The sequence below is a fragment of the Gopherus evgoodei genome, unplaced genomic scaffold (assembly GCF_007399415.2).
Source record: "Gopherus evgoodei ecotype Sinaloan lineage unplaced genomic scaffold, rGopEvg1_v1.p scaffold_40_arrow_ctg1, whole genome shotgun sequence".
NCBI classification, from domain to species: domain Eukaryota; kingdom Metazoa; phylum Chordata; order Testudines; family Testudinidae; genus Gopherus; species Gopherus evgoodei.
In genome coordinates, this window is record NW_022060061.1 from 3,171,482 (window position 1) to 3,195,499 (window position 24,018).

General features: G+C 61.7%; 1 protein-coding gene across 6 annotated transcripts in view; it reads left to right on the plus strand.

The window, feature by feature from the left end:
- The first annotated feature begins 13,422 nt into the window (after window positions 1-13,422).
- Window positions 13,423-24,018, plus strand: part of ELAVL3 (ELAV like RNA binding protein 3) — a 42,906-nt gene continuing 32,310 nt past the window's right edge. For 3 of the 6 annotated variants that reach the window (XM_030546077.1, XM_030546079.1, XM_030546078.1), the window contains exon 1: window positions 13,629-13,873. In XM_030546077.1, the coding sequence (XP_030401937.1) occupies window positions 13,805-13,873 (69 nt within the window). In that variant the 5' untranslated portion in view covers window positions 13,629-13,804. The other 3 variants (XM_030546076.1, XM_030546075.1, XM_030546081.1) reach the window with 3 other exon arrangements.

The following is a 24,018-nucleotide window of genomic DNA, read 5'->3' on the forward strand; positions in this document are numbered from 1 at the left end:
CAAGCCCTGAGCAAACCCCTCCCCTTCTCTGTCTAGCAACCCCGACTGCATTTCAAAGCTCTGTTCATTTACAGATCTTCCTAACCAGCCCTTAAGGTTCACCCATGAGTCGGGTCAGTCTGTGAGTTGATTAAGTCTTTCTGGCCCTGTCACCTTTCAGTGAAATATTATATCACACTCATAACGTCATGGGGGAGATAGTTGTGTAGACAAGACAAAGTTCCTAACATCTGGACACCCTCGGCCTGGCACGGCCTTGATGGTCGTGGAGCTGGAAGAGTCTGGAACCACCCCAGCCGGCCCCACTCCTTGCAGCCCAGCGCCTCCTAGCGCCTCCTAGCACTGCCTGCCAGATGAGAGCGCCCCCTGCTGAGCCCCCACCCTCTCCCTGCAGCCCAACACCCACTGGGGCCAGCCCTGCCTGCCAGGGGAGAGCGCCCCCTGCTGAGCCCCCACCCTCTCCCTGCAGCCCAGCGCCCCCTGGGGCCAGCCCTGCCTGCCAGAGCAGAGCGCCCCCTGCTGACCCCCTGCCCTGCTCCCTACAGCCCAGCGCCCCCTAGCGCCTGCTAGCACTGCCTGCCGGGGAGAGCGCCCCCTGCTGAGCCCCCACCCTCTCCCTGCAGCCCAACACTCCCTGGTGCCAGCCCTGCCTGCCGGGGGAGAGCGCCCCCTGCTGAGCCTGCTCCCTGCACCCCAGTGCCCCCTAGTGCCCCATGAGGACAGCTCTGCCTGCCAGGGGAGAGCGCCCCCTGCTGAGCCCCCACCCTCTCCCTGCAGCCCAACACCCCCTGGGCCCAGCCCTGCCTACCAGAGCAGAGTGCCCCCTGCTAACCCCCTGCCCTGCTCCCTACAGCCTAGCGCCTGCTAGCACTGCCTGCCGGGGAGAGCGCCCCCTGCTGAGCCCCCACCCTCTCCCTGCAGCCCAGCGCCCCCTGGGGCCAGCCCTGCCTGCCAGAGCAGAGTGCCCCCTGCTGACCCCCTGCCCTGCTCCCTACAGCCCAGCGCCCCCTAGCGCCTGCTAGCACTGCCTGCCAGGGGAGAGCGCCTCCTGCTGAGCCCCCACCCTCTCCCTGCAGCCCAGCACCCCCTGGGCCCAGCCCTGCCTGCCAGGGCAGAGCGCCCCCTGCTGAGCCCCCACCCTCTCCCTGCAGCCCAGCACCCCCTGGGCCCAGCCCTGCCTACCAGAGGAGAGCGCCCCCTGCTGACCCCCTGCCCTGCTCCCTGAAGCACAGCAGCCCCTAGTGCCCCCTGGGGCCAGCTCTGCCTGCCAGATTAGAGCGCCCCCTGCTGAGCCCCCACCCTGCTCCCTGCAGCCCAGCGCCCCCTGGGGCCAGCCCTGCCTGCCAGAGGAGAGCGCCCCCTGCTGAGTCCCTGCTCTGCTCCCTGCAGCACAGCGCCCCCTAGTGCCCCCTGGTGCCAGCCCTGCCTGCCGGGGGAGAGCGCCCCCAGCTGAGCCCCCACCCTGCTCCCTGCACCCCAGTGCCCCCTAGTGCCCCATGAGGACAGCCCTGCCTGCCAGGGGAGAGCGCCCCCTGCTGAGCCCCCCACCCTGCCTCCTGCAGCACAGTGCCCCCTAGTGCCATGCTGGGTCAGCACTGACTGCCAGGGGAGAGCACCCCCTACTGAGTCACCCACCCTGCCTCCTGCAGCACAGCGCCCCCTAGTGCCATGCTGGGTCAGCACTGACTGCCAGGGGAGAGCGCCCCCCTACTGAGTCACCCACCCTGCTTCCTGCAGCACAGTGCCCCCTAGTGCCATGCTGGGTCAGCACTGACTGCCAGGGGAGAGCGCCCCCTACTGAGTCACCCACCCTGCTTCCTGCAGCACAGCGCCCCCTAGTGCCCCCTGGGGCATTGGGGTCAGCACTGCCTGCTGGGGGAGAGCGCCCCCTGCTGACCCCCTGCCTCACTCCCTCTAACTTTGTGCCACTCCAGAGTCCAGTTCCAGATGCGGCTGCTTGCGATTTTTCTAGCGCTTGTGACCTGGGGTAAGACTGCCTGGGCCTGGGGCGAGGTCCGGCTGGCTTGGCGGGGGCGGGATGGGGAACGGGACAGGGGCCCTTCCTCCGTTTCTCCCCTCCTCTGTCGCTGGCTCCCCTCTCCCCCCCAGCTCTCAGCGGTGCCAGCCACCCTCGAGTGCCACTTCAGCCCCCTTGACCTGAGTCCCCCTCTCGCGGCCCTGCCTGGCAGCACCAGCCCGAGAGCCCCATTCAGCTCATTGTGCGATTCTGGAGTGGCTGGAAATTGGCTCCTTGAAGTGGAGATGAGGGCGGGCGGGCCAGGTGTGCGCTGCCCACGTGGGGCTGGGAAGATTGTGCCCACTTGCCCGCCCCTCCTCCTCTTGCTGGGGAGAGCCCCCTGTGCCATATGGCAGGGGGCATTGATGGCATCGTTTAGCACTCTCTGCCCCCCGGTCTGTGCCTCTGTTTCCCCGTGTGTGCAATAGGGTGACACCGTCCCCCTACCCCAGCCTCCTTCATGCAAAGGGCTGAATTGGGGGGCTCATTCCCCCCTGGTGAAACAGCAGCTTCTGCTATGGCTAATGGGGGGCAAAGCACCCCTGGGCGGGGGGGGCTGGGAGCTGGGGGGTGGAGATATTTAAGGCCTTTTCATATGGGTTGCAGCTGGCAGGGAGACTTTGTGGCTGCAGGGACCTCCCCGTCCCCCAGCGCTGGCTCCCTCTGATGCCCCCCTTCCCCATCCCTGCTGGGTTCTCTTCTCTTCCCCCTCCCAGATGCCTCAGCCCCTCCACCCCCAAAGTGCTTGGCACAGGGCCCTATCCCTCCCCCATTAGGGTCAGTGCATTGGGGGGAGGGAGTTGGGTGTGGGGCACGGAGTGGGGGGTTGGGGTGAGTAGGGATTGCTCTAAGGGGTGAGGTCACAAATGGGAAGGCATTACCCCTCCCCCAGCTGTGGGGCTGCAGTGGGGCGAGCTAGAAGGGGGTGGAGGGGCAAAGGCAGCCAGGCCCCCCTGCAATAAATTGCCTCTGATCCTGGTAAAGGCAGAGGGCTCGGCTCCCGCGACCCCCGTCCTGATTCTCCCCCCGCCTCGCCCGGGTCAGCCCAGGCCCGTCCCAATGCGCCCAAATCCCGGCTCAGCACAGCGCAGCTGGTCCGGCCAACCGGGCTCCCGGCTTAGGGCTGCTGGAGACGGGCCGCGCACGGCGCGAGGCACAGACACACAGCAACACACAGAGTGACACACAGACACACAGCGACACACAGTGACATAGACACACAGAACGACACACAGACACACAGCAACACACAGCAACACAGAGTGACACACAGAGCGACACACAGACACAGAGCAACACACAAACACACAGCAACACACAGAGTGACACAGACACACAACAACACACAGACACACAGCAACACAGAGCGACAGATACATAGAATGACACACAGACACACAGAGCAACACACAGAGTGACACAGACACACAGAGCAAACATACAGACACCCACAGAGCAACACACAGAGCGACACAGACACACAAAGCGACACACAGAGCGACACACACAGCAACATACAGAGTGACACAGACACACAAAGCGACACACAGACACACAGAGCGACACACAGACACACAGCGACACACAGAGCGACACAGAGACACACAGACACACAGTGACTCACAGACACATACAGAGTAACATGCACAGAGCGACAGACACACAGAGCGATACACAGACACAGCAACACACAGAGTGACAGACACACAGAGCAATAGACAGAGCAACACAGATACAGAGAGACACGCACAGAGTGACACACACAGGGCAACACACATGCAGATACACACCCATACAAATACACACAGAGATACATACCCACACAAATACAGCAACACACACAGAGCGACACACATGCAGATACACAGCTACACAAATACACACACAGAGTGACACACACAGAGCGACATACACAGACCAATAGACACCGAACGACACAGACACACAGAGCGACACAGACAGAGCAACACACATGGAGACACACACCCACACAAAGACACACACAGAGCGACACAGACAGAGCAACACACATGGAGACACACACCCACACAAAGACACACACAGAGCAACACATCCACACCAATACAGCAATGCACACAGACAAATACACCCCCAGGCCCACAATCCCGCTGCTATGAGCTTAACACAGACATTGTCACATGGGCTCAGACCCCTGGGCCCCTCCAGCCTGGTATCCCCCGCCCCCCAGATCAGACCCCTGGGCCCCTCCGGCCCGGTATCCCCCACCCCCCCGATCAGACCCCTGGGCCCCTCCGGCCCGGTATCCCCCCGCCCCCCAGATCAGACCCATGGGCTCCTCCGGCCCGGTATCCCCCCGCCCCCCAGATCAGACCCCTGGGCCCCTCCGGCCCGGTATCCCCCACCCCCCCGATCAGACCCCTGGGCCCCTCCGGCCCGGTATCCCCCCGCCCCCCCCGATCAGACCCCTGGGCCCCTCCGGCCCGGTATCCCCCCACCCCCCAGCTCAGACCCCTGGGTCCCTCCGGCCTGGTATCCCCCCGCCCCCCAGATCAGACCCCTGGGCCCCTCCGGCCCGGTATCCTCCCGCCCCCCAGATCAGACTCCTGGGCCCCTCCGGCCCGGTATCCCCCGCCCCCCAGATCAGACCCCTGGACCCCTCCGGCCCGGTATCCCCCCGCCCCCCAGATCAGACCCCTGGGCCCCTCCGGCCCGGTATCCTCCCACCCCCCAGATCAGACTCCTGGGCCCCTCCGGCCCGGTATCCCCTCACCCCCCAGATCAGACCCCTGGGCCCCTCCGGCCCGGTATCCTCCCGCCCCCCAGATCAGACTCCTGGGCCCCTCCGGCCCGGTATCCCCCCGCCCCCCAGATCAGACCCCTGGACCCCTCCGGCCCGGTATCCCCCCGCCCCCCAGATCAGACCCCTGGGCCCCTCCGGCCCGGTATCCCCCCACCCCCCAGATCAGACTCCTGGGCCCCTCCGGCCCGGTATCCCCCCGCCCCCCAGATCAGACCCCTGGGCCCCTCCGGCCCGGTATCCTCCCGCCCCCCAGATCAGACCCCTGGACCCCTCCGGCCCGGTATCCCCCCGCCCCCCAGATCAGACCCCTGGGCCCCTCCGGCCCGGTATCCCCCCGCCCCCCAGATCAGACCCCTGGGCCCCTCCGGCCCGGTATCCTCCCACCCCCCAGATCAGACCCCTGGGCCCCTCCGGCCCGGTATCCTCCCACCCCCCAGATCAGACTCCTGGGCCCCTCCGGCCCGGTATCCCCCCGCCCCCCAGATCAGACCCCTGGACCCCTCTGGCCCGGTACCCAGCACCTACTCTGGCAATCCCTCCCTAGAGACCAGCTCCTCCTGCTTCCCAGCCCCCTCCCCGCCCCCCGGAAGCTGAGGCAATGGAGGGCAGCAGATGGGGAGGAGGAAAATGGGGGGAGGGATGGAGCAGCCCAGCCCCCTCTTTAATCAGTGTAATGGAGGGGATCTCAGGGAGGAAGTTAGACCAACTGGTGCATTCTGCCAGTGACCCTTGACCCCAGGCCTGGGGGGGGGCGCTGCTGGCTCCCTGCCCACCCAGCGTGCTGGGGGGATGGGCTGTGGACCCCCCCCCCCCGCGTTGCAATTAGGCACAAAGGAGCCGGGTGTGCGGGAGGTTAGTGCTGGGGCAGGGGAGTAGCCGCAGCTGTTTCCTGAGCTTGGGGACAGCCCCGAGGCTGCGGTGATGGGCAGGGCGGATGGGCAGCGAGCACCCAGGGGCTTTCCTGTACCCGCCACAGAGGTATCACCTCTCCTCAGCCATCTCCCCAGGGCCACCCCCCACAGCATGGGCACACACCCCCCCAGGAGACAGAGAGAGGGGAAACTGGGGCACAAAGCAGGGAAGGGACTTAGCGAGTCAGTGGTGGAGCTGGGAATAGAAGCCAGAAATCCTCACTCCCAGCCCCACGCCACCCCCCCAGCTCTAACCACTAGACCTCCACCCTTGCCAGAGTTGGGGGTAGAACCCAGGAGTCCTGATGGCCACTTCCTGTCCTAAACAGTTCTGTGGTGTTGCTGTGTGGCTGGTAACCAGCCCCTGCATCCCACCCCAGAGGCGGCTGCATCTTAAGACTGGGGGAGGGATCCCTGTATAAACAGCCCCCATGCCCCGCCCCAGAGGTGGCTGCATCTCAGCATCAAGGGGGCAAGTGTCACCTGCAGGGGGAAAGAGATGGGGCCCGTGGAAGCCTGGCTGATGGCTCTGGCTGCTCAGGAGCTGGTGCCAGTGAAACCACAGGCAGATGCCACAGATGGCCCCGGCGTGGGGGGTGAGGCTGCCCGGGGCACCCCCACGTGGGGCTGGCCCCCGGCTGCCTGACCCCATTGCCCACCCCCAGCAGGTTCTCGTCAGACCGGCGCACGGACGCTGCCACCCCAGGCAGAGCGGCTATTTTGAGCCTGCAACACCCACACTGGGGCCCGGGCTGTCAGAAGTGCTCAGGGACGCCGGCCTGCGCGGTGTGAACGCTGCCCACGGAGTGAGAGCTAGGCCCGGTCCCCTGGAGCCCCCCGCCGGACCTCCCTCCAGGCCGGTGGAGCCGGATTCCAGCCCAGGGGGTCCTGAATGGATCAGTCACCACCCTCAAGGTGACTGGCTTGAGTGGGAAAATCTCTGGAGAAGGATGTAGCCTCTGGGGGGAGTGGGGTGTAGTGGTTAGAGCGGGGGAGCCTGGGAGTTGGACTCCTGGGTTCTATTCCCAGTTCTGCCAGGGGAATGGGGTGTAGTGGTTAGAGTATGTGTGTATTGGGGGGGGAACTGGGAGTCGGGACTCTGAGGCCCCATTCCCCCCTCCCCCCAGAACTGGGAAAGCCACAAGCAAAATGCAAGGAATGAAATGCACAAGACACGGGGCCGGCGTTACCCTAGTTCTGGGCACTCGTAGGGCTGGCCTGGGGCGGGAGCAGGGGTCATGGGCGTCTGTCCATGGCCCCCCAGTCAATGGCTGCCCCCTGTGGGGCTGTGCCAGGGGCCTGAAATCAGAGGCCCCCATGGACCAGCTCCTTTCACCCTCTGGCCCTGTGCTGTTGCGAATCTGTACCCCCACCCCCGGCTAGCCCCTGCTCTGCTGCCAATCTGGCTCTGCCACATTGCTGCCCCCCCTCCGTGTGACCAGCTCGTGCCTCCCCCCTGCCCCCGCTCTGCTGCAGATCTTCAGCTCCGTGAATCCTCCTGCCCAGCACCGCATCCCCGTGCGCTGCGCCCCTGCGGCGTCACCGTCACCCGCCACCCTCCCGCCCTGCCTCTTAATGCCACCTCCCCGTGCAACCAGCCTGCGTCTCCTGGCAGCCTCGCCCTGAGCGGTTGCATCCCCCCCCCCGCCCCAGCAAGATACTGCAACCTCCTGCAAATGCCGTATCCCCGTCAGGCCAATGCTCCAGCCCCCCTGCAAAGCTGGTTCACCCCCCAGCCAGGATTACCCACCTCCTGGCTCTGTCCGTCTCCCCCCGCCCCGGCTATTGGCAGCAGAGCTCCCGTGGCAGCCAGGCCTGGGCGCTCCGCGAGAGACATCGCTGCCGAAGGCCAGATCTGCTGACAAAGCCGAACGGGGAGTGCGTCTCCTCCCCATCCCCAGGCCGGGGCCAAGGCTCCCTGGGAGCAGGGCTGGGATGTGACGCAGCGCTGTGGCTTGTGGGGACCCACGGAGCAGATTTTACCACAACTGTGGTAGCAGGCACCTGAGATTGCTCCCCGCCCCTCGTGCCGGGCGCTGCACCGACCCCCATCAAGGTCAGAGCCCCCCTCATGCCAGGCACTGCCCAGACCCTGACCACAATCACAGCCCCTCCCCCTTGTGCCATCTGTGCACAGACCCCAAGCGAGATCAAGGTCCCCCTTGTGCCAGGTGCTGCCCAGACACACAGTGACTGTCCCAGTCCTGAAGGCCTTTCCGCCTCAGCAGACAAAGGCAGGATGGGGAAACTGAGTCCCAGAGGTGCAGGGCCTCGCCCATGGTCAGGCAGAGGGGTCAGTGGAACAGCTAGGAACTGACCCCAGCTCTCCGGAGCCCCAGTCCAGGGCCTTAACCACCAGCCTTCGGAAGCACCAGGGGGTGGCCTCGATGCAGGGGGGTGAGGCTGGTAGGGGCTGAGAGCTCCTGGCCTCTGTACAGAGATGGTGCCAGGGCCCCTGTGCTTCAGGGGGCTCACTAGGGGACGCTCACCCCGGTGCCCCCATGTGGGCATTTCTGTAACATGGACCCCTGGGAAACAGGCTGAGGCCCAGCAAACGCGTGACATAGGGGGGCCCTCAGAGGGGAAGGCCTGGGTGGGACTCCCAGAGCCCCTACAAGGGGGGAGGAAGGACTCCATGAGTAGGGGTGGGGAGGTTTGATTTAGCGGTGGGGGGGGTCAAGTAGGGGGATGGGTTCTGTGTTATATTTGGGGGATTAAGACTGAGTTTTGGGGTGGTGGTTTGCCGTGGGGAGGCTGTAGGATGGGGGGGTTGGTTTGCAGTGGGGGCCCCCCATCTTTCTCATCCCTATACTGGTGTTTCTGCCCCCTCCCTCCCTTTCCCCTTGCTGCCATAGGGGGCCTCCCCCTCTAATCCAATCCACTCCCCCATCTCCGGCCATCTGGCTCCCTGTCCCTGAAATAAGAGTCCCTTTGGGACCCCTCTCCTCCGGCCAGTCACAGCACGTGGGCTGGGCGCTGCCAGCCCAGGGTGAGATCCTGCATCTGGCAGGCGCCTTCCTCCCATGGGACATGGGCTCGGCCTCCTTATCACATCCTCTCCCCCTGCCAGGATGGTGGCAGCTGTGGGATCACTGGCTAATTGGTGGCATATGGTCCCTGCTCCCCATCTCTGCTCCTGGGGGCAGGAGAGCGGGGACTGGGCTTGGCAGAGAGGAAAGGGGGAGATCAGTTTCAACCCCCCACCCTGCTCTAACCACCAGACCCCACTCCCCTCCAGATCCAGGGAGAGAATCCAGGAGTCTTGGATCCCAGCCCCCCCTGCTCTAACCACCAGACACCACTCCCCTTCCAGATCCAGGGAGAGAACCCAGGAGTCCTGGCTCCCAGCCCCCCTTGCTCTAACCACCAGACCTCACTCGCCTTCCAGATCCAGGGTGAGAACCCAGGAGTCCTGGCTCCCAGCCCCTCCTGCTCTAACCACCAGACCCTGCTCCCCTCCCAGGTCGAGTGAGAGAACCCAGGAGTCCTGGCTCCCAGCACCCCTGCTCTAACCACCAGACACCATTCCCCTCCCAGGCAGGAATCACTCTGTGGTGGGGGCTGGGGATGCGGCCTGGGGTCTGCTCCCCTCCCCTGCCCCAGGGGGTCTATTCATGGCAGGGAGAGTGCCGGGGGGAGGGGTTACCCCCCTGCCACTAGCTGTTGTTCCTCATGAGGGGGAGCTGACCCTTCGTGGACCCTGGCGGGTCGAGAGGCCAAACTGCCCCCCCTACTGACCTCTATTCAAAGGTCATCTGAGGTCACTGGGGATATTGCAGCTGAAGCTCTGGAGAGTCCAGCCCCCTTGGAGAGCCGAGTGGGGGCTGGGAGCCAGGACTCCCGGGTTCTTTCCTCAGCTCTGGGAGGGGAGTGGAGACTAGTGGTTAGAGTGGGGGGGCGGGGGGCTGGGAGCCAGGACTCCCGGGTTCTTTCCTCAGCTCTGGGAGGGGAGGGGGGACTAGTGGTTAGAGTGGGGGCGGGGGACTGGGAGCCAGAACTCCTGGGTTCTTTCCCCAGCTCTGGGAGGGGAAGGGGGACTAGTGGTTAGAGTGGGGGCGGGGGACTGGGAGCCAGGACTCCTGGGTTCTTTCCCCAGCTCTGGGAGGGGAGTGGGGACTAGTGGTTAGAGTGGGGGCGGGGGACTGGGAGCCAGAACTCATGAGTTCTTTCCCCAGCTCTGGGAGGGGAGGGGGGGACTGGGAGCCAGAACTCCTGGGTTCTTTCCCCAGCTCTGGGAGGGGAAGGGGGACTAGTGGTTAGAGTGGGGGCGGGGGACTGGGAGCCATGACTCCTGGGTTCTTTCCCCAGCTCTGGGAGGGGAGTGGGGACTAGTGGTTAGAGTGGGGGTGGGGGACTGGGAGCCAGAACTCCTGAGTTCTTTCCCCAGCTCTGGGAGGGGAGGGGGGGACTGGGAGCCAGAACTCCTGGGTTCTTTCCCCAGCTCTGGGAGGGGAAGGGGGACTAGTGGTTAGAGTGGGGGCGGGGGACTGGGAGCCATGACTCCTGGGTTCTTTCCCCAGCTCTGGGAGGGGAGTGGGGACTAGTGGTTAGAGTGGGGGTGGGGGACTTTGAGCCAGAACTCCTGAGTTCTTTCCCCAGCTCTGGGAGGGGAAGGGGGACTAGTGGTTAGAGTGGGGGCGGGGGACTGGGAGCCAGGACTCCTGGGTTCTTTCCCCAGCTCTGGGAGGGGAGTGGGGACTAGTGGTTAGAGTGGGGGCGGGGGACTGGGAGCCAGGACTCCTGGGTTCTTTCTCCAGCTCTCGGAGGGGAGGAGGGACTAGTGGTTAGAGTGGCGGGGGAGGGGGGCTGGGAGCCAGGACTCCTGGGTTCTTTCCCATTGGCCCTGTCTCGCCTCGCTGCAGTGGTCCCCAGCGAGCGCTTTGCTAGCGCCGGGACGAGCCGAGCGCGGTTCGGGTTTGCTCCGCACGCTCGGCTCTCTCAGCGCCGCTGGGCCCCGCCTTGGGACCGCGGACAGGGGCGGCTCCCTGGAGCTGTCTGTGGTGCTGAATTGGGTCTGGTCTCAGGAAATGCTAAGGAGCCACCTTGGCTGTCTCCGGACTCCTGGGTTCTCTCCCCACCCTGGCCCTGGGAGGGGAGTGAGGTCTAGTGGTTGGGACTGGGGGGCTGGGGGCTGGGAATCAGGACTCCTGGGTTTTCTCCCTGGCCCTGGGAGGGGAGTGGGGTCTAGTGGTTGGGATTGGGGGCTGGGGGCTGGGAGTCAGGACTCCTGGGTTCTCTGCCTGGGATGGGAGTGGGGTCTAGTGGTTGGGACTGGGGGCTGGGAGTCAGGACTCCTGGGTTCTCTGCCTGGGATGGGAGTGGGGTCTAGTGGTTGGGACTGGGGGGCTGGGGGCTGGGAATCAGGACTCCTGGGTTTTCTCCCTGGCCCTGGGAGGGGAGTGGGGTCTAGTGGTTGGGATTGGGGGCTGGGGGCTGGGAGTCAGGACTCCTGGGTTCTCTCCCTGGGATGGGAGTGGGGTCTAGTGGTTGGGACTGGGGCGGCAGGGGGCTGGGAGCCAGGACTTCTGGGTTCTCTCCCTGCCCCTGGGAGGGGAGTGGGGTCTAGTGGTTAGGGCAGGGCACTCGGTGAACAAGGTGGGTAGATCCTCAGTCCAGTTGTTTTTCTCCTGTAACACAATTCAGTGCCAGAGAAACTGAAGGGTATTTAGCAGAGACGTAGCTGGGGGTCTCGGAGCCGCTACTCCCCCCTGAGCCAGCCAGGACCCGCACGGGAGGATCTTTGCAGCAGCAGGAGTGCCATGGCCAGCGTGAGTGCACGGGCCTTGTGAGCGAGAGGCCATGTATGTGTCACTAGGAGTCTCTGTGCACTAGGTCCCCTGAGCTGCCAGCACACGACTCGCACCCCTGCCTGGCCCATGGCTCCTGTGTGGATGGATGCAGCCGGTCCCCATGGCTCGGGGGACACCCCTGTCTCTCACCTCCTGACCTGGCGATGGCTGGTTTTGCTTCACCCTCCACCCAGATTGGAGCATCCAGCGTGCAGCCAAACACTGAGCAAGGCTGGGCCTGCCCCAGAGAGCTCCGCTGGGCCGGTTCTGTGTGGTATGCGGGTCCTGGGCTAGACAGGCTGACTAGTGAGATCTGGGTCAGCGCTATGGGGATGATACGAGGCTAGACAGTCTGGCGGTGCGATCCAATGTAGCCCCAATCTCCTCCTGGAGCTGGGAGTGGAACCCAGGAGTCCTGGCTCCTAGCCCCCCCCCCCTCTAATTCCGAGAGCCCACTCTCCACCCAGAGCTGGAACAGGACCTAGGAGTCCTGAGTCCCACCCCCAATCTGCTCTCCCCACTAGACACCGCTCACAGCCTAGAACCAGAAATAGAACCCAGGAGTCCTGACTCCCAGCCTTCCCCTGTTATAACCCACTATGCCCTGCTCCCCTCCTGGAGCTGGGTTAGAACCCAGGAGTCCTGACGCCCAGCCCCTCTCCCCCGCTGTAACCCCCTAAGCCCACTTTCCACTCAGAGCCCAGAACAGAACCCAGGAATCCTGATTCCCACCCATGTGCCCTGTAGGCCGAATCACCCCCTAGCCTCCCACCGGTGTGACGGATGGAGCTGCCACTTTCCAGGTGCCCTCATGATCAGGTAGCACCCCGGGTTCAGAAATAGGGTGAGCGAGGTCTCCCTCCTCCTCCCTGGGGCAGCCTCTGTGGGCGCCCAGCCCCCAGCCTTGGCGGAGACCCCCATGAAACTAACCTGAAACCCAGGCAACTGACCAGCCTCTTTTCCTGCTCTGAGCTGGGAGGGTGGCTGGGGCTGTGGGGGTGCAGAGACTGCCCCCTGTGGGTGTGCCGCTCCCCCTGCTCTGGGGAGACACAGGGGCATCAGGCTGCGTTTCCCCAGCCTCAAATTCCCGAGCCCATCAAAGCGGGAGGCCGGGATCCTGCAAACACTGGTGCTCCTGGGAAACTTTTCTGTGGTGCACCAGTGTCTGGGGCACTTGTGAGGAGCAAGCTGAGAACACTGGGGAGTGGGAGGCTACATGGAGGGAACAATGTATGGGCTGAGGGCGGGGGAGGAGGCAGGCTGGCAGGTGTCATGGGGGGCTGAGGAGGGGTGGTCAGAAGAGCGCAGCTGGGAAGCTTTTGCTCCCCGTCATTGTCCCTGCCACAATGTCCTGATTTCCATGGTGGGGCAGCGATGAGCGATCCAGGCGGGATGATGCCCCAGCCCAGCTGCGGAGGGAGCAGGGAAGGGCCCCGCATGGCTGGGGAGAGCACAGGAGATATTGGCCTCCGGGGAAGAGCCCCAAAGTCATCCCATCCCATCCCCCAGCCCTTTCTGCTCCCTCACCAGGGCCTGTTACACACGTCTTAGCGCTGGGTATAAACAGCTGCCCCACCTCACCCCAGAGGTGTCTGCGTTTCAGCGCAGGGTGAGGTCTCCTTGTACAAACCGCTACTGTGTGCTCTAACCACTAGGCAAGGGGGTTTCAACCTGTGGGCCGCGGACGCCTGGGGGTCTGCAGACTATGGCTAAGATTTCCAAAGGGGGCCGCACCTGCATTCGAAATTTGTTAGGGGTCTGCGAATGAATAAAGGTTGAAAATCATTGCACTAGGCCTCAGGCCTCTCCCAGAGCTGGGACAGAACCCAGGAGTCCTATCCCCCTCCTCTCTCTGCTCTAACCACTAGATGCAGCTTCCCATTAGCATGTGCACAGGTGGCAGGACGTAGCAGCATCTTCCTCGATACCCGCGGCTGACAGTACGTGCCGCGGGCCAGGTTCTCCGGCAGCCAGCTCCCGGCCTGTCCCCCCTCGGCCCTTCCCTTTGCACGGCATCATCCAAATATCCTTTGGATATTTAAATATCCCAGATATTTCTCTCTGCGAAGAACCTGACGGGAAGGGAGCCACGTGTGCGCGTCAAGGGGGGCGTTGGTCAGTTTCGGTTTTTCAGCGTGGCGAGATTCCTTTTCTGCTTCTGGCTCCTGGGTGGAAAATCGCAGGCCGACTGGGCTAGAAATCACCAGCCGCGGCTAACAACCCGTTACCTAGCTATGCGTGCGTGTCTCTTTCTTCCTTTCCCCTGGGACTAATTTTCTCTCCTCTCTCACTCCTTCCATCAGCAATGGCGACGTTATTCAAAAGGAGCAGATGCCCGCAAGACGCAGAAAGATACCTGCTGAGCGCAAATGAGGTAGGGAACAAGGCACCGTCTCAGCTTAACCGAAACCAATCCTCTCTCCTCGGTTATTAGCAAACAGCCCCCCCCCCCACACCCTTCCCGCTCCCACCGCCACCTCCTCCTCCTGCCCCCCAAATCGATGGGTTTCGATGGAAACGGGGCTGGGTGAGAGCCGGGGGATGGCGGAGCTGAGTCTGAAGTGGCTGCCGCACGCCCTCCCCGCGGCTGCACGCGGGGGGGGGGGTGTGTCTCTAGCCAAGGTGGTGGCGGGTCTGCCGATGCTCGGTTCGGAAATCTAGCAGGCAGCGGGAGGGCTTTTCTCCCTGCATCGCGCTGCTGCTGCTGCTGGAGCATGACATTGCACTGATTTCCCTATAGACAGGGTGGGCAGGCCAGGATCCCGCCAGGGAAGGGGAGAGAAAGAGACGGGGCTAGAGGGGGAAGGAGGCGCCCAGTTTGAGGCCAATGTGTATCCCCTGATTGTGCTGTGAAACAAGGGTAGGGGTCAGGGACGGGGGTTGTGGGAGGTGGGCTGGGAGTCAGGACTCCTGGTTTCTATTAGTAGCTCTGGGAGAAGAGTGCGGCCTGGTGGGTTAGAGCAGGAAGGGGCTGGGAGTCAGGACTCCTGGGTTCTATCCCCAGCTCTGGGAGAGGAGTGGGGTCTAGTGGTTAGAGCAAGAGGTGCTGGGAGCCAGGACTCCTGGGTTCTCTTTCTTTAGAGGTTAGAACAGGGGGAGATTAGGAGCTCAGCCTTCTGGGTTCTGCCCTAGCTCAGTAAGGGGCCGCAGGCATGTCCCTGCCCAGCTTGGTGTCTCAGTTTCCCCTGCTGTGAAATGGGGATAATATATGCCTCCCTTTCTAGAGCACCGTGTGACCTGCAGAATGTGGCTTTAGGCCAGGGCAGCTTTTCACTGGAGGCAAGGAGTGGTGAGCATGTCAAACCTGGGACAAAGTGACTTTCACTGCAGTTATCTCTCTGGCACTGGGCTCCAGCACCATAGTATCTGGGCAGCTCACAAACATCTGCCTGGATGTATTGTTCGCCTCATGCTACAGATGGGGAAACTGAGGCATGGGAGGAGGAAGTGACTTGTCAAGGTCACACAGGGAGTTGGTGGCAGAGCCAGGAATAAAACCCAGGAGTCCTGGCTCCCAACCCACCCTGTTCTAACCACTAGACCCCACTCCCCTCCCAGAGCTGGGTAACCCAGGAGTCCTGGCTCTGATGCAGCCCCAGAAAGTGGGGACTGGCTGTCTCAGGGAATTGGATATGGGGCCTTTCATCTCTAGGAGGTGCAACTGCCAATCCAGATCTAGGGGAGTGGTGAATTGGATATGGGATGCATAGAGGATCCAGTTTCCAGGGTCCGCCTTGTCAGTCCCCATCCTTCAGTCATCCCCTGGGGATAATGACATGGTGACAGCCTCCCTTTCCCACACTGCAGTCTGTGTCCTATTGGTAACTCCAGCCTGAACTCTGGACCTCCTTGCCTCACCTGCCTGAGCCATTGGAGACTCCCCATTTGACACCAGCAGTATAGGCACTATGACACACAGCTGAGCTTCTCTGATTCCATCCTGGGCTGGTGCTGCCATTCAGGGCCTGCAGGCTCTTTGGATGGCCATGGGTGGGTGCCCTCCACCCCGGCTCCTCTGCAGCTCCTCTCTCCCTTCAGGGTTCTGTTGCTTAACCTAGAATGAATCTCCCTTTGCTGGCAGCAGTAGTTGGTCTTTTATCCAACCTTCCTGTGGGGCCAGACTAGGGGCAACATCACTCCACCAACCTCAGTGCTGGATGCAGCCTGCGTGCATCCCTCCCCATTGGGCCCATCCAGCCTGGACTGTCCCTTACTTGGCCTAGCACAACGGGGCCCCTGGATTAGCCGCAGTCATTCCCCAGCATTTCAGTGGCTCAGGAACTGGGCGATGCCAGGGGGGCAAAGCGGAGACAGAGTGAAACTGGCAACTTTCAGAGCTAACGTCTAAACTGGAGTGAAGGCTGCGCCGAGCAAAGACTGGGAAACCAGGACTCTTGGGTTCTGTGCCTAGCTCCAGGAGGGGCATGGGGTCTAGTGGGTAGAGCTGGGGAGGGACTGGGAGCCAGGACTCCTGGGTTCTGTCCCCAGCTCTGCCAGTGCCTTGCTGGGTGACCTTTTGGCAAGTCCTCTTTGTGCCTCAGTTTCTCTGCCCCACGGAATGGGGGTTAATCTGGCTGGTGGAGTAGACTCTGCAGGATCCCCCCAGCAGTTCCTGTAACTCCCTTTCCCTCGGGTTGTGGCCCCTGGCCCAGACACCGGGAGACTCAATGGCCTGACATGAAAGAGAGATTCTCTGTCTGGACCTGGTTCTTTCATACACCGTGGCTGCCCCCCCCCCATCTATCTATCCCCATCCACCCCCTCTATCTATCTATCTATCTATCTATCTATCTATCTATCTATCTATCTATCCCCATCCACCCCCTCTATCTATCTATCCATCTATCCCCATCCACCCCCTCTATCTATCTATCCCCATCCACCCCCTCTATCTATCTATCCCCATCCACCCCATCGATCTATCCCCATCCACCCCCTCTATCTATCTATCTATCCCCATCCACCCCCTCTATCTATCTATCTATCTATCTGTCCCTACACACCCCCTCTATCCATCTATCCCCATCCACCCCCTCTATCTATCTATCCCCATGCACCCCCTCTATCTATCTATCCCCACACACCCCCTCTATCTATCTCCATCCACCCCATCTATCTATCTATCTATCCCTACACACCTCCTCTATTTATCTATCCCCATCCACCCCCTCTATCTATCTATCCCTACACACCCCCTCTATCTATCCCCATCCACCCGCTCTATCTATCTATCTCCATCCACCCCCTCTATCTATCTATCTATCTATCTATCTATCTATCTATCTATCTATCTATCTATCTATCTATCTATCTATCTATCTATCTAATCTCCTTCTCTCTAGATCTATATCTATCCATCTCTAGCTATTTATATCTCTCTATATATATCTCCCGATCTCTCTCTCTCTCTGGCTTGTATCTGAAACATCCTCTCTCCCCTTCCCCCCTCCCTGGAGCTGAGGGGTCCCCCTCCCCAGGCGTCTGTGCACTTTGGGGGCTGGTCACCGAACGGGGAGGGGCGGGGGAAGCGGGGCGGTACAGAGGTAGGATGGGGTCCGAGTGAATGCTGGGGGGAGCTGGGAGGGCAGTATGGGGAGACGTGTGCACGAGCTGGGTGGGGGCTGCTTGGGAGGGATGGATGTGCCATGGGGTGGGGGCTACGTGTGCTATCGGGGGGGAGGGGCTCCGTGTGCTACCCCTAGGGGGGAGGCGCTCTGGCGTATGTGCTATCGGGGGGGGGGGGCTGTGTGTTCCATCGGGGGAGGCGGGGCTGCGTGTGCTACGTGGGGGGGGGGCTGTGTGTTCAATCGGAGGGGCTGGGCTGTGTGTGCTACCCCTCGGGGGGAGGCGCTCTGCGCTCTGTGCTATCGGGGGGGGGCTGTGTGTGCCATGGGAGGGGGGGGGCTGCGTGTGCTACCCCTGGGGAAGAGGCCCTCTGGGGTATGTGCTATCGGGGGGGGGGGGGCTGTGTGTTCCATCGGAGGGGCTGGGCTGCGTGTGCTACCCCTCAGGGGAGGCGCTCTGGGGTGTGTGCTATCGGGGGGGGGGGCTCTGTGTGCCATTGGGGGGTGGGGCTGCGTGTGCTACCCCTGGGTGGGAGGCGCTCTGGGGTGTGTGCCATTGGTGGGTGGGGCTGCTTGTGCTACCCCTGGGGGAAGTGCTCTGGGGTGTGTGCTATGGGGGGGGGCTGTGTGTGCCATGGGATGGGGGCTACGTGTACTACCGGGGGGGGCTGTGTGTGCCATCGGGGGGGGGCAGGGCTGCCTGTGCTACCCCTGGGGGTGCGCTCTGGGGTGTGTGCTATCCGTGTGTCTGTGTGTGGGGTGCCATGCGGGGGCGCGGTTGCGTGTGCTATGGGGGGGGATATTAACCAAGAGAGAACTCTTTGCCGCTGGTCCCAGCCAATGAGCCGGGTCCCGTCGCTGGGGGGCCGGGACGAGTGCGGGGGGGGGGCACGCGGGGCAGCCAGACTCAGACATCGCGCGAAGGGGGTGGGGGAGCTGCAGAGGTTCCTTTGTTTTTTTTGCATATTGGAGGGGGGGAGGAAAAACCCGCCCCCCTCGAAAAAACCCCGCCCCCCCTCCCCCGGTAATAAACCCCGGGTTTAAATAACCAAGGACATTTAAAGGACCAGCTAGCGCAAGGCTGCCGCAGCGGCTCCTCCTTTTCCTTCCTTTTCTCGTTCTTTTCTTTTTTTTTCTTCCTCCTTTTCGTTTATCACCCCCCTGTTCCCCCCCCCCCCCCGTTCTCTCCTCGCCCCGGGCCAAGACTCGGCTCCTTCTGTCCATTTCATTGTTCGCTTTTACTTCTGCTTTGCCAGTTCCTCCGCTGCCTTTCCCTGCTCCCCGGCCCGGGTTCTGTCCCCCCCATCCCTGCGCCCCCCCCCGTCCTCTCTCGCCTTCCTTTCTTCCCAGAGAGGCCGAGAACAAGAGGACTCCCCCATTCAGCCCCCCACTGCTCAGCCCCCCCACTAATCATCTCCCCCATTTTTCAGCTCCCCCCACTGCTCAGCTCTCCCCCCGCTCAGCCCCCCCCGATCTCTCCCCCCAACCCCGCAGCTGGACCTACACACATCCAGCCCCGATCCTCGCCCGGGAATTTGGCTTTTCAATCGGTCCTCCAGGAAAATCGGATTCCCACTCCCCCTGCCTCCAGTCCTCGGCGCTGATCCGACCCCACCCGGGGCGGGCGGTTTGGGGGGTGCGGGCCGGCGGCTGGAGAGCGCAGCCCCACGGCCGCCCGGCCCTGCAGCGGGGGAGCCCGCGGCGCTGGAAGAATGGTCACCGTAGGTATCTGGGGGGGCTGGGAGGGGGCTTGGCTGATATTGGGGTACGCGTCTATTGGGGGGTGTACGGTATAAATCCCCCCCCCCCGCACTGGAGCTCGCAGCCCGGTCCCCAGTTGGGTGTCAGGGGGTGGGGTGGGGAGCTTGGTGAAATGTGGATGTAAAGATGCCAGGATGGGGGGCGATGCCCCAGATCTACAGCGCTCTGGCCCCATAGCGCGCGTGGGGCAGAGCTGTGGGGCGAGCCAGGGCATGGCGGGGGAGGAGAACAGGGCTCAGCATGGAGACAGCCAGGGAGCCGCAAAGAGCCGCTACCGAATACACCGCGGGGGGGGTGTCGGTGCCGGGGTGCCGGAGGGGGGTCTCGGTACGCCGGGCGAGGCTCGGTGGCGGTACGCCAGGGAGGGGGCTCGGTACGCCTGGGGGCCCTAGGTACGCCGGGGGGGTTCGGTGGCGGTACGCGGGGGGGCCTCAGTGGCGGTATGCGGGGGGGGGGCTCGGTGGCGGTACGCGGGGGGGTGGGCTCGGTGTGCCGAGGGGGCTCTGTGACGGTACCCCGTGGGGGGCTTGGTGCGCCTGGGGGGGCTCGGTGTGCCGGGGGGGCTCGGTGGCGGTACGCGGGGGGGCTCGGTGTGCCGGGGGGGCTCTGTGGCGGTACCCCGGGGGGGGCTTGGTGCGCCTGGGGGGGCTCGGTGTGCCGGGGGGGCTCGGTGGCGGTACGCGGGGGGGTGGGCTCGGTGTGCCGGGGGGCTCTGTGGCGGTACCCCGGGGGGGGTTGGTGCGCCTGGGGGGGCTCGGTGTGCCGGGGGGGCTCGGTGGCGGTACGCGGGGGGGTGGGCTCGGTGTGCCGGGGGGGTAATGGGGGGGATCTAGAGATGTGCGATATGCTGTCTATGCATCTGTAGGAATATTTGGTGTGTCGGTGAGCGGCTGGTCCATGGGTCAGGGATGTTCTGTGGCTGCGAGACAGGAGCTAGGGCGGGACTGATATAAAATTTGCCCTCGGTGGGAATGTGTCTGGGGATGGCGAGATCTCATAGACTGCGTGTGTGTGAAATACACTGGGGTGCGTGTGTGTGTGTGGGGGGGGTGGTAGCGAGCGAGATGTGTGTATCCACACACACACGGCTGTGGGATGTACTGGGTGTGTGGCTCTCTAGGTATAGCTGCATACATGTATATTGTACTCTTTGTGTGTGTGCTGATAGGGGTGTGTATCTGTGTGTGAGTGAGTGTGTGCTGATAGGTGGTATGTGTGTGTGAGTGTGTGCTTGTGCTGATGTGTGTGTGTGTGTGTGTGTATGTGTTTGTGCTGATGGGGTGTACATCTGTGTGTATGAGTGAGTTTGAGTGTGTGCTGATAGGTGTGTGTCAGTGTATGTGCACGTAGGTGTGTGTGTATTGATATGTGTGTGTGAGTATGTGCTTGTGCTGATAGGTGGTGTGTATGTGTGTATGTGTGTGTGTATTGATAGGCGTGTGTATGAGTGTGTATGTGTGCTGATAGGTGTGTGTGTGTGAGTGTGTGTATGTGTTTGTGCTGATTGGGTGTATATCTGTGTGTAAGAGTGAGTTTGAGTGTGTGCTGATAGGTATGTGTCAGTGTATGTGTGCTGATATGGGTGTGTGTGCATAGGTGTGTGTGTATTGATAGGTGTGTGTGAATGTGTGTCAGTGTATGTGTGCTGATTCTGTGTGAAGGTGTGTATTGATAGGTGTGAGTGTGTGTGTGTCACTGTATGTGCGCTGATAGATGTGTGTGTGTATATGTGTGTATTGATAGGTGTGTGTGTGTGAGTGTGTGTCAGTGTATGTGTGCTGATAGGTTTGTGCGTGTAGGTGTGTGTATTGATAGGAGTGAGTGCGTGTGTGTGTCACTGTATGTGCGCTGATAGATATGTGTGTGTGTAGGTGTGTGTATTGATAGGAGTGAGTGTGTGTGTGTCAGTGTATGTGTGCTGATATGGGTGTGTGTGCGCGTAGGTGTGTGTATTGATAGGTGTGTGTGTGTGTCACTGTATGTGTGCTGATAGGTGTGTGTGTGTATGTGTGTATTGATAGGTGTGTGTGTGTGTCAGTGTATGTGTGCTGATAGGGGTGTGTGTATGTGTGTGTGTATTGATAGGTGTGTGTGTGTGTCAGTGTATGTGTGCTGATAGGTGTGAGTGTGTCAATGTGTATTGATAGGTGTGTATGTGTCAGTATATGTGTGCTGATAGGTGTGTGTGTGTATGTGTGTATTGATAGGTGTGTGTGTGTGAGTGTATGTGTGCTGATAGGGGTGTGTGTATGTGTGTGTGTATTGATAGGTGTGTGTGTGTCAGTGTATGTGTGCTGATAGGTGTGAGTGTGTCAATGTGTATTGATAGGGGTGTGTGTGTGTGTGTGTGTGAGTGTATGTGTGCTGATAGGGGTGTGTGTATGTGTGTGTGTATTGATAGGTGTGTGTGTGTCAGTGTATGTGTGCTGATAGGTGTGAGTGTGTCAATGTGTATTGATAGGTGTGTGTGTGTGTGTGTGTGTGTCAGTGTATGTGTGCTGATAGGGGTGTGTGTATGTGTGTGTGTATTGATAGGTGTGTGTGTGTCAGTGTATGTGTGCTGATAGGTGTGAGTGTGTCAATGTATATTGATTGGTGTGTATGTGTCAGTGTATGTGTGCTGATAGGTGTGTGTGTGTCAATGTGTATTGATAGGTGTGTGTGTGTCAGTGTATGTGTGCTGATAGGTGTGTGTGTAGGTGTGTGTGTAGGTGTGTATATTGATAGGTGTGTGTGTGTGTCACTGTATGTGTGCTGATAGGTGTGTGTGTCAGTGTATGTGTGCTGATAGGAGTGTGTGTATTTGTGTGTGTAGGTGTGTATATTGATAGGTGTGTGTGTGTGTCACTGTATGTGTGCTGATAGGGGTGTGTGTATGTGTGTGTGTATTGATTGGTGTGTATGTGTCAGTGTATGTGTGCTGATAGGTGTGTGTGTGTCAATGTGTATTGATAGGTGTGTGTGTGTCAGTGTATGTGTGCTGATAGGTGTGTGTGTGTCAGTGTATGTGTGCTGATAGGTGTGTGTGTAGGTGTGTGTGTAGGTGTGTATATTGATAGGTGTGTGTGTGTGTCACTGTATGTGTGCTGATAGGTGTGTGTGTCAGTGTATGTGTGCTGATAGGTGTGTGTGTAGGTGTGTGTGTAGGTGTGTATATTGATAGGTGTGTGTGTGTGTCACTGTATGTGTGCTGATAGGTGTGTGTGTCAGTGTATGTGTGCTGATAGGAGTGTGTGTATGTGTGTGTATAGATCTAGATACATGGCTATAACCGCATGTGTGCACCACTATTACACTAATGCCTGAGACCCCTCCAGAATCAAGATCAGGCCCCATCAGGCCAGGCACTGCTCACACCCCACCCGAGATGGGCCCCCCCATCGTGCCAGGTTCTGCCCAGACCCCACCCGAGATGGGCCCCCCATTGTGCCGGGTGCTGCCCAGACCCCACCCCCGAGATGGGTCCCCCATTGTGCCGGGCGCTGCCCAGACCACCCCCCCCGAGATGGGTCCCCCATTGTGCCGGGCACTGCCCAGACCCAACCTGAGATGGATCACCCATTGTGCCAGGTGCTGCCCAGACCCCACCCGAGATGGGTCACCCATTGTGCCGGGCACTGCCCAGACCCCACCCGAGATGGATCACCCATTGTGCCGGGTGCTGCCCAGACCCCACCCGAGATGGGTCCCCCATTGTGCCGGGCGCTGTCCAGACCCCACCCGAGATGGATCACCCATTGTGCCGGGCACTGCCCAGACCCAACCCGAGATGGGCCCCCCATTGTGCCGGGTGCTGCCCAGACCACCCCCCCGAGATGGGTCCCCCATTGTGCCGGGCACTGCCCAGACCCAACCCGAGATGGGTCCCCCATTGTGCCGGGTGCTGCCCAGACCACCCCCCCGAGATGGGTCCCCCATTGTGCCGGGCACTGCCCAGACCCAACCCGAGATGGGTCCCCCATTGTGCCGGGTGCTGCCCAGACCCCACCCGAGATGGGTCACCCATCGTGCTGGGCGCTGCCCAGACCCAACCCGAGATGGGTCACCCATCGTGCTGGGCGCTGCCCAGACCCCACCCGAGATGGGCCCCCCATTGTGCCGGGTGCTGCCCAGACCCCACCCGAGATGGGTCCCCCATTGTGCCGGGCACTGCCCAGACCCCACCCGAGATGGGCCCCCCATTGTGCCGGGTGCTGCCCAGACCCCACCCCCGAGATCAGGCCCCCCCATTGTGCCGGGCACTGCCCAGACCCCACCCCCGAGATCAGGCCCCCCCATTGTGCCGGGCACTGCCCAGACCCCACCCCCGAGATCAGGCCCCCCCATCGTGCCAGGCGCTGGGCACTGTGGAGATGCGCAGGGCGAGCCACACAATCCTTCAGAGCACGATACATTTTTGTGCGTGACTGGAGAGCAGCTCCTGCAGAACTGCCTTTCTCTGGGTGCTGAGACAGCAGCTCCCCCCCACCCCTTGCCATCGCCGTCTCTGCAGAAGGAGAAACGCCAGCCCGGCTCTGAACAATAGGAACTGACAGCGGGCTGGCTTGGGGGGGATGGGGGGCTCGGTCACAGACAAGCCCCCCCCCACACTCAGGTTTTGCATTTGCAAATTGTAAATCCTGTTTTTTTCCAACCCAGCGTCTCTCCCTCGCTAGCTCATTTAAAACCCAGCCGCTCTCCTGTGCCCCCCACGCGCGGGCTGGCAGTGCCAGGCGCAGGGCCCGGGCTCTCAATTCCCCAGCCTCTGGCTTGCCGGCTAATTTAAGAGCCTCTTAAAAAACCATGCCCACCCCCCGGCTGAATTGCAGATTTTAACACCCCCACCCATGTCGTGTGTTTGTAATTGTGTGGCTGGCTCTGCAAGCCAGGCCTCTGTCTACCTAGTATAACATCCCCCCACCCCAAGTTTAATTGTAGATTGTTTCAACCCCCCCTCTCAACACCAGGGGTCTCACATGCTATGGAGCCAGGCTGGCCCCACTTGCTTTGCCCCCCCAAATCTCTATACTGCACCCCTCCCCCACCCCGCAGACTTGCAGGTGACCCCCGAGACCCACAGGATGAGAAGGGTCAGTGGGTCTAGGCCAGGCCTGGGCCAGGCCCAGGATTTGTTGTGTCTAAACCATCCAACCCAGATAATGTTCTGACCCAGCCGTGTCCCCTGCTCAAGTTCCCCCCCCACATTCTCCCTCGC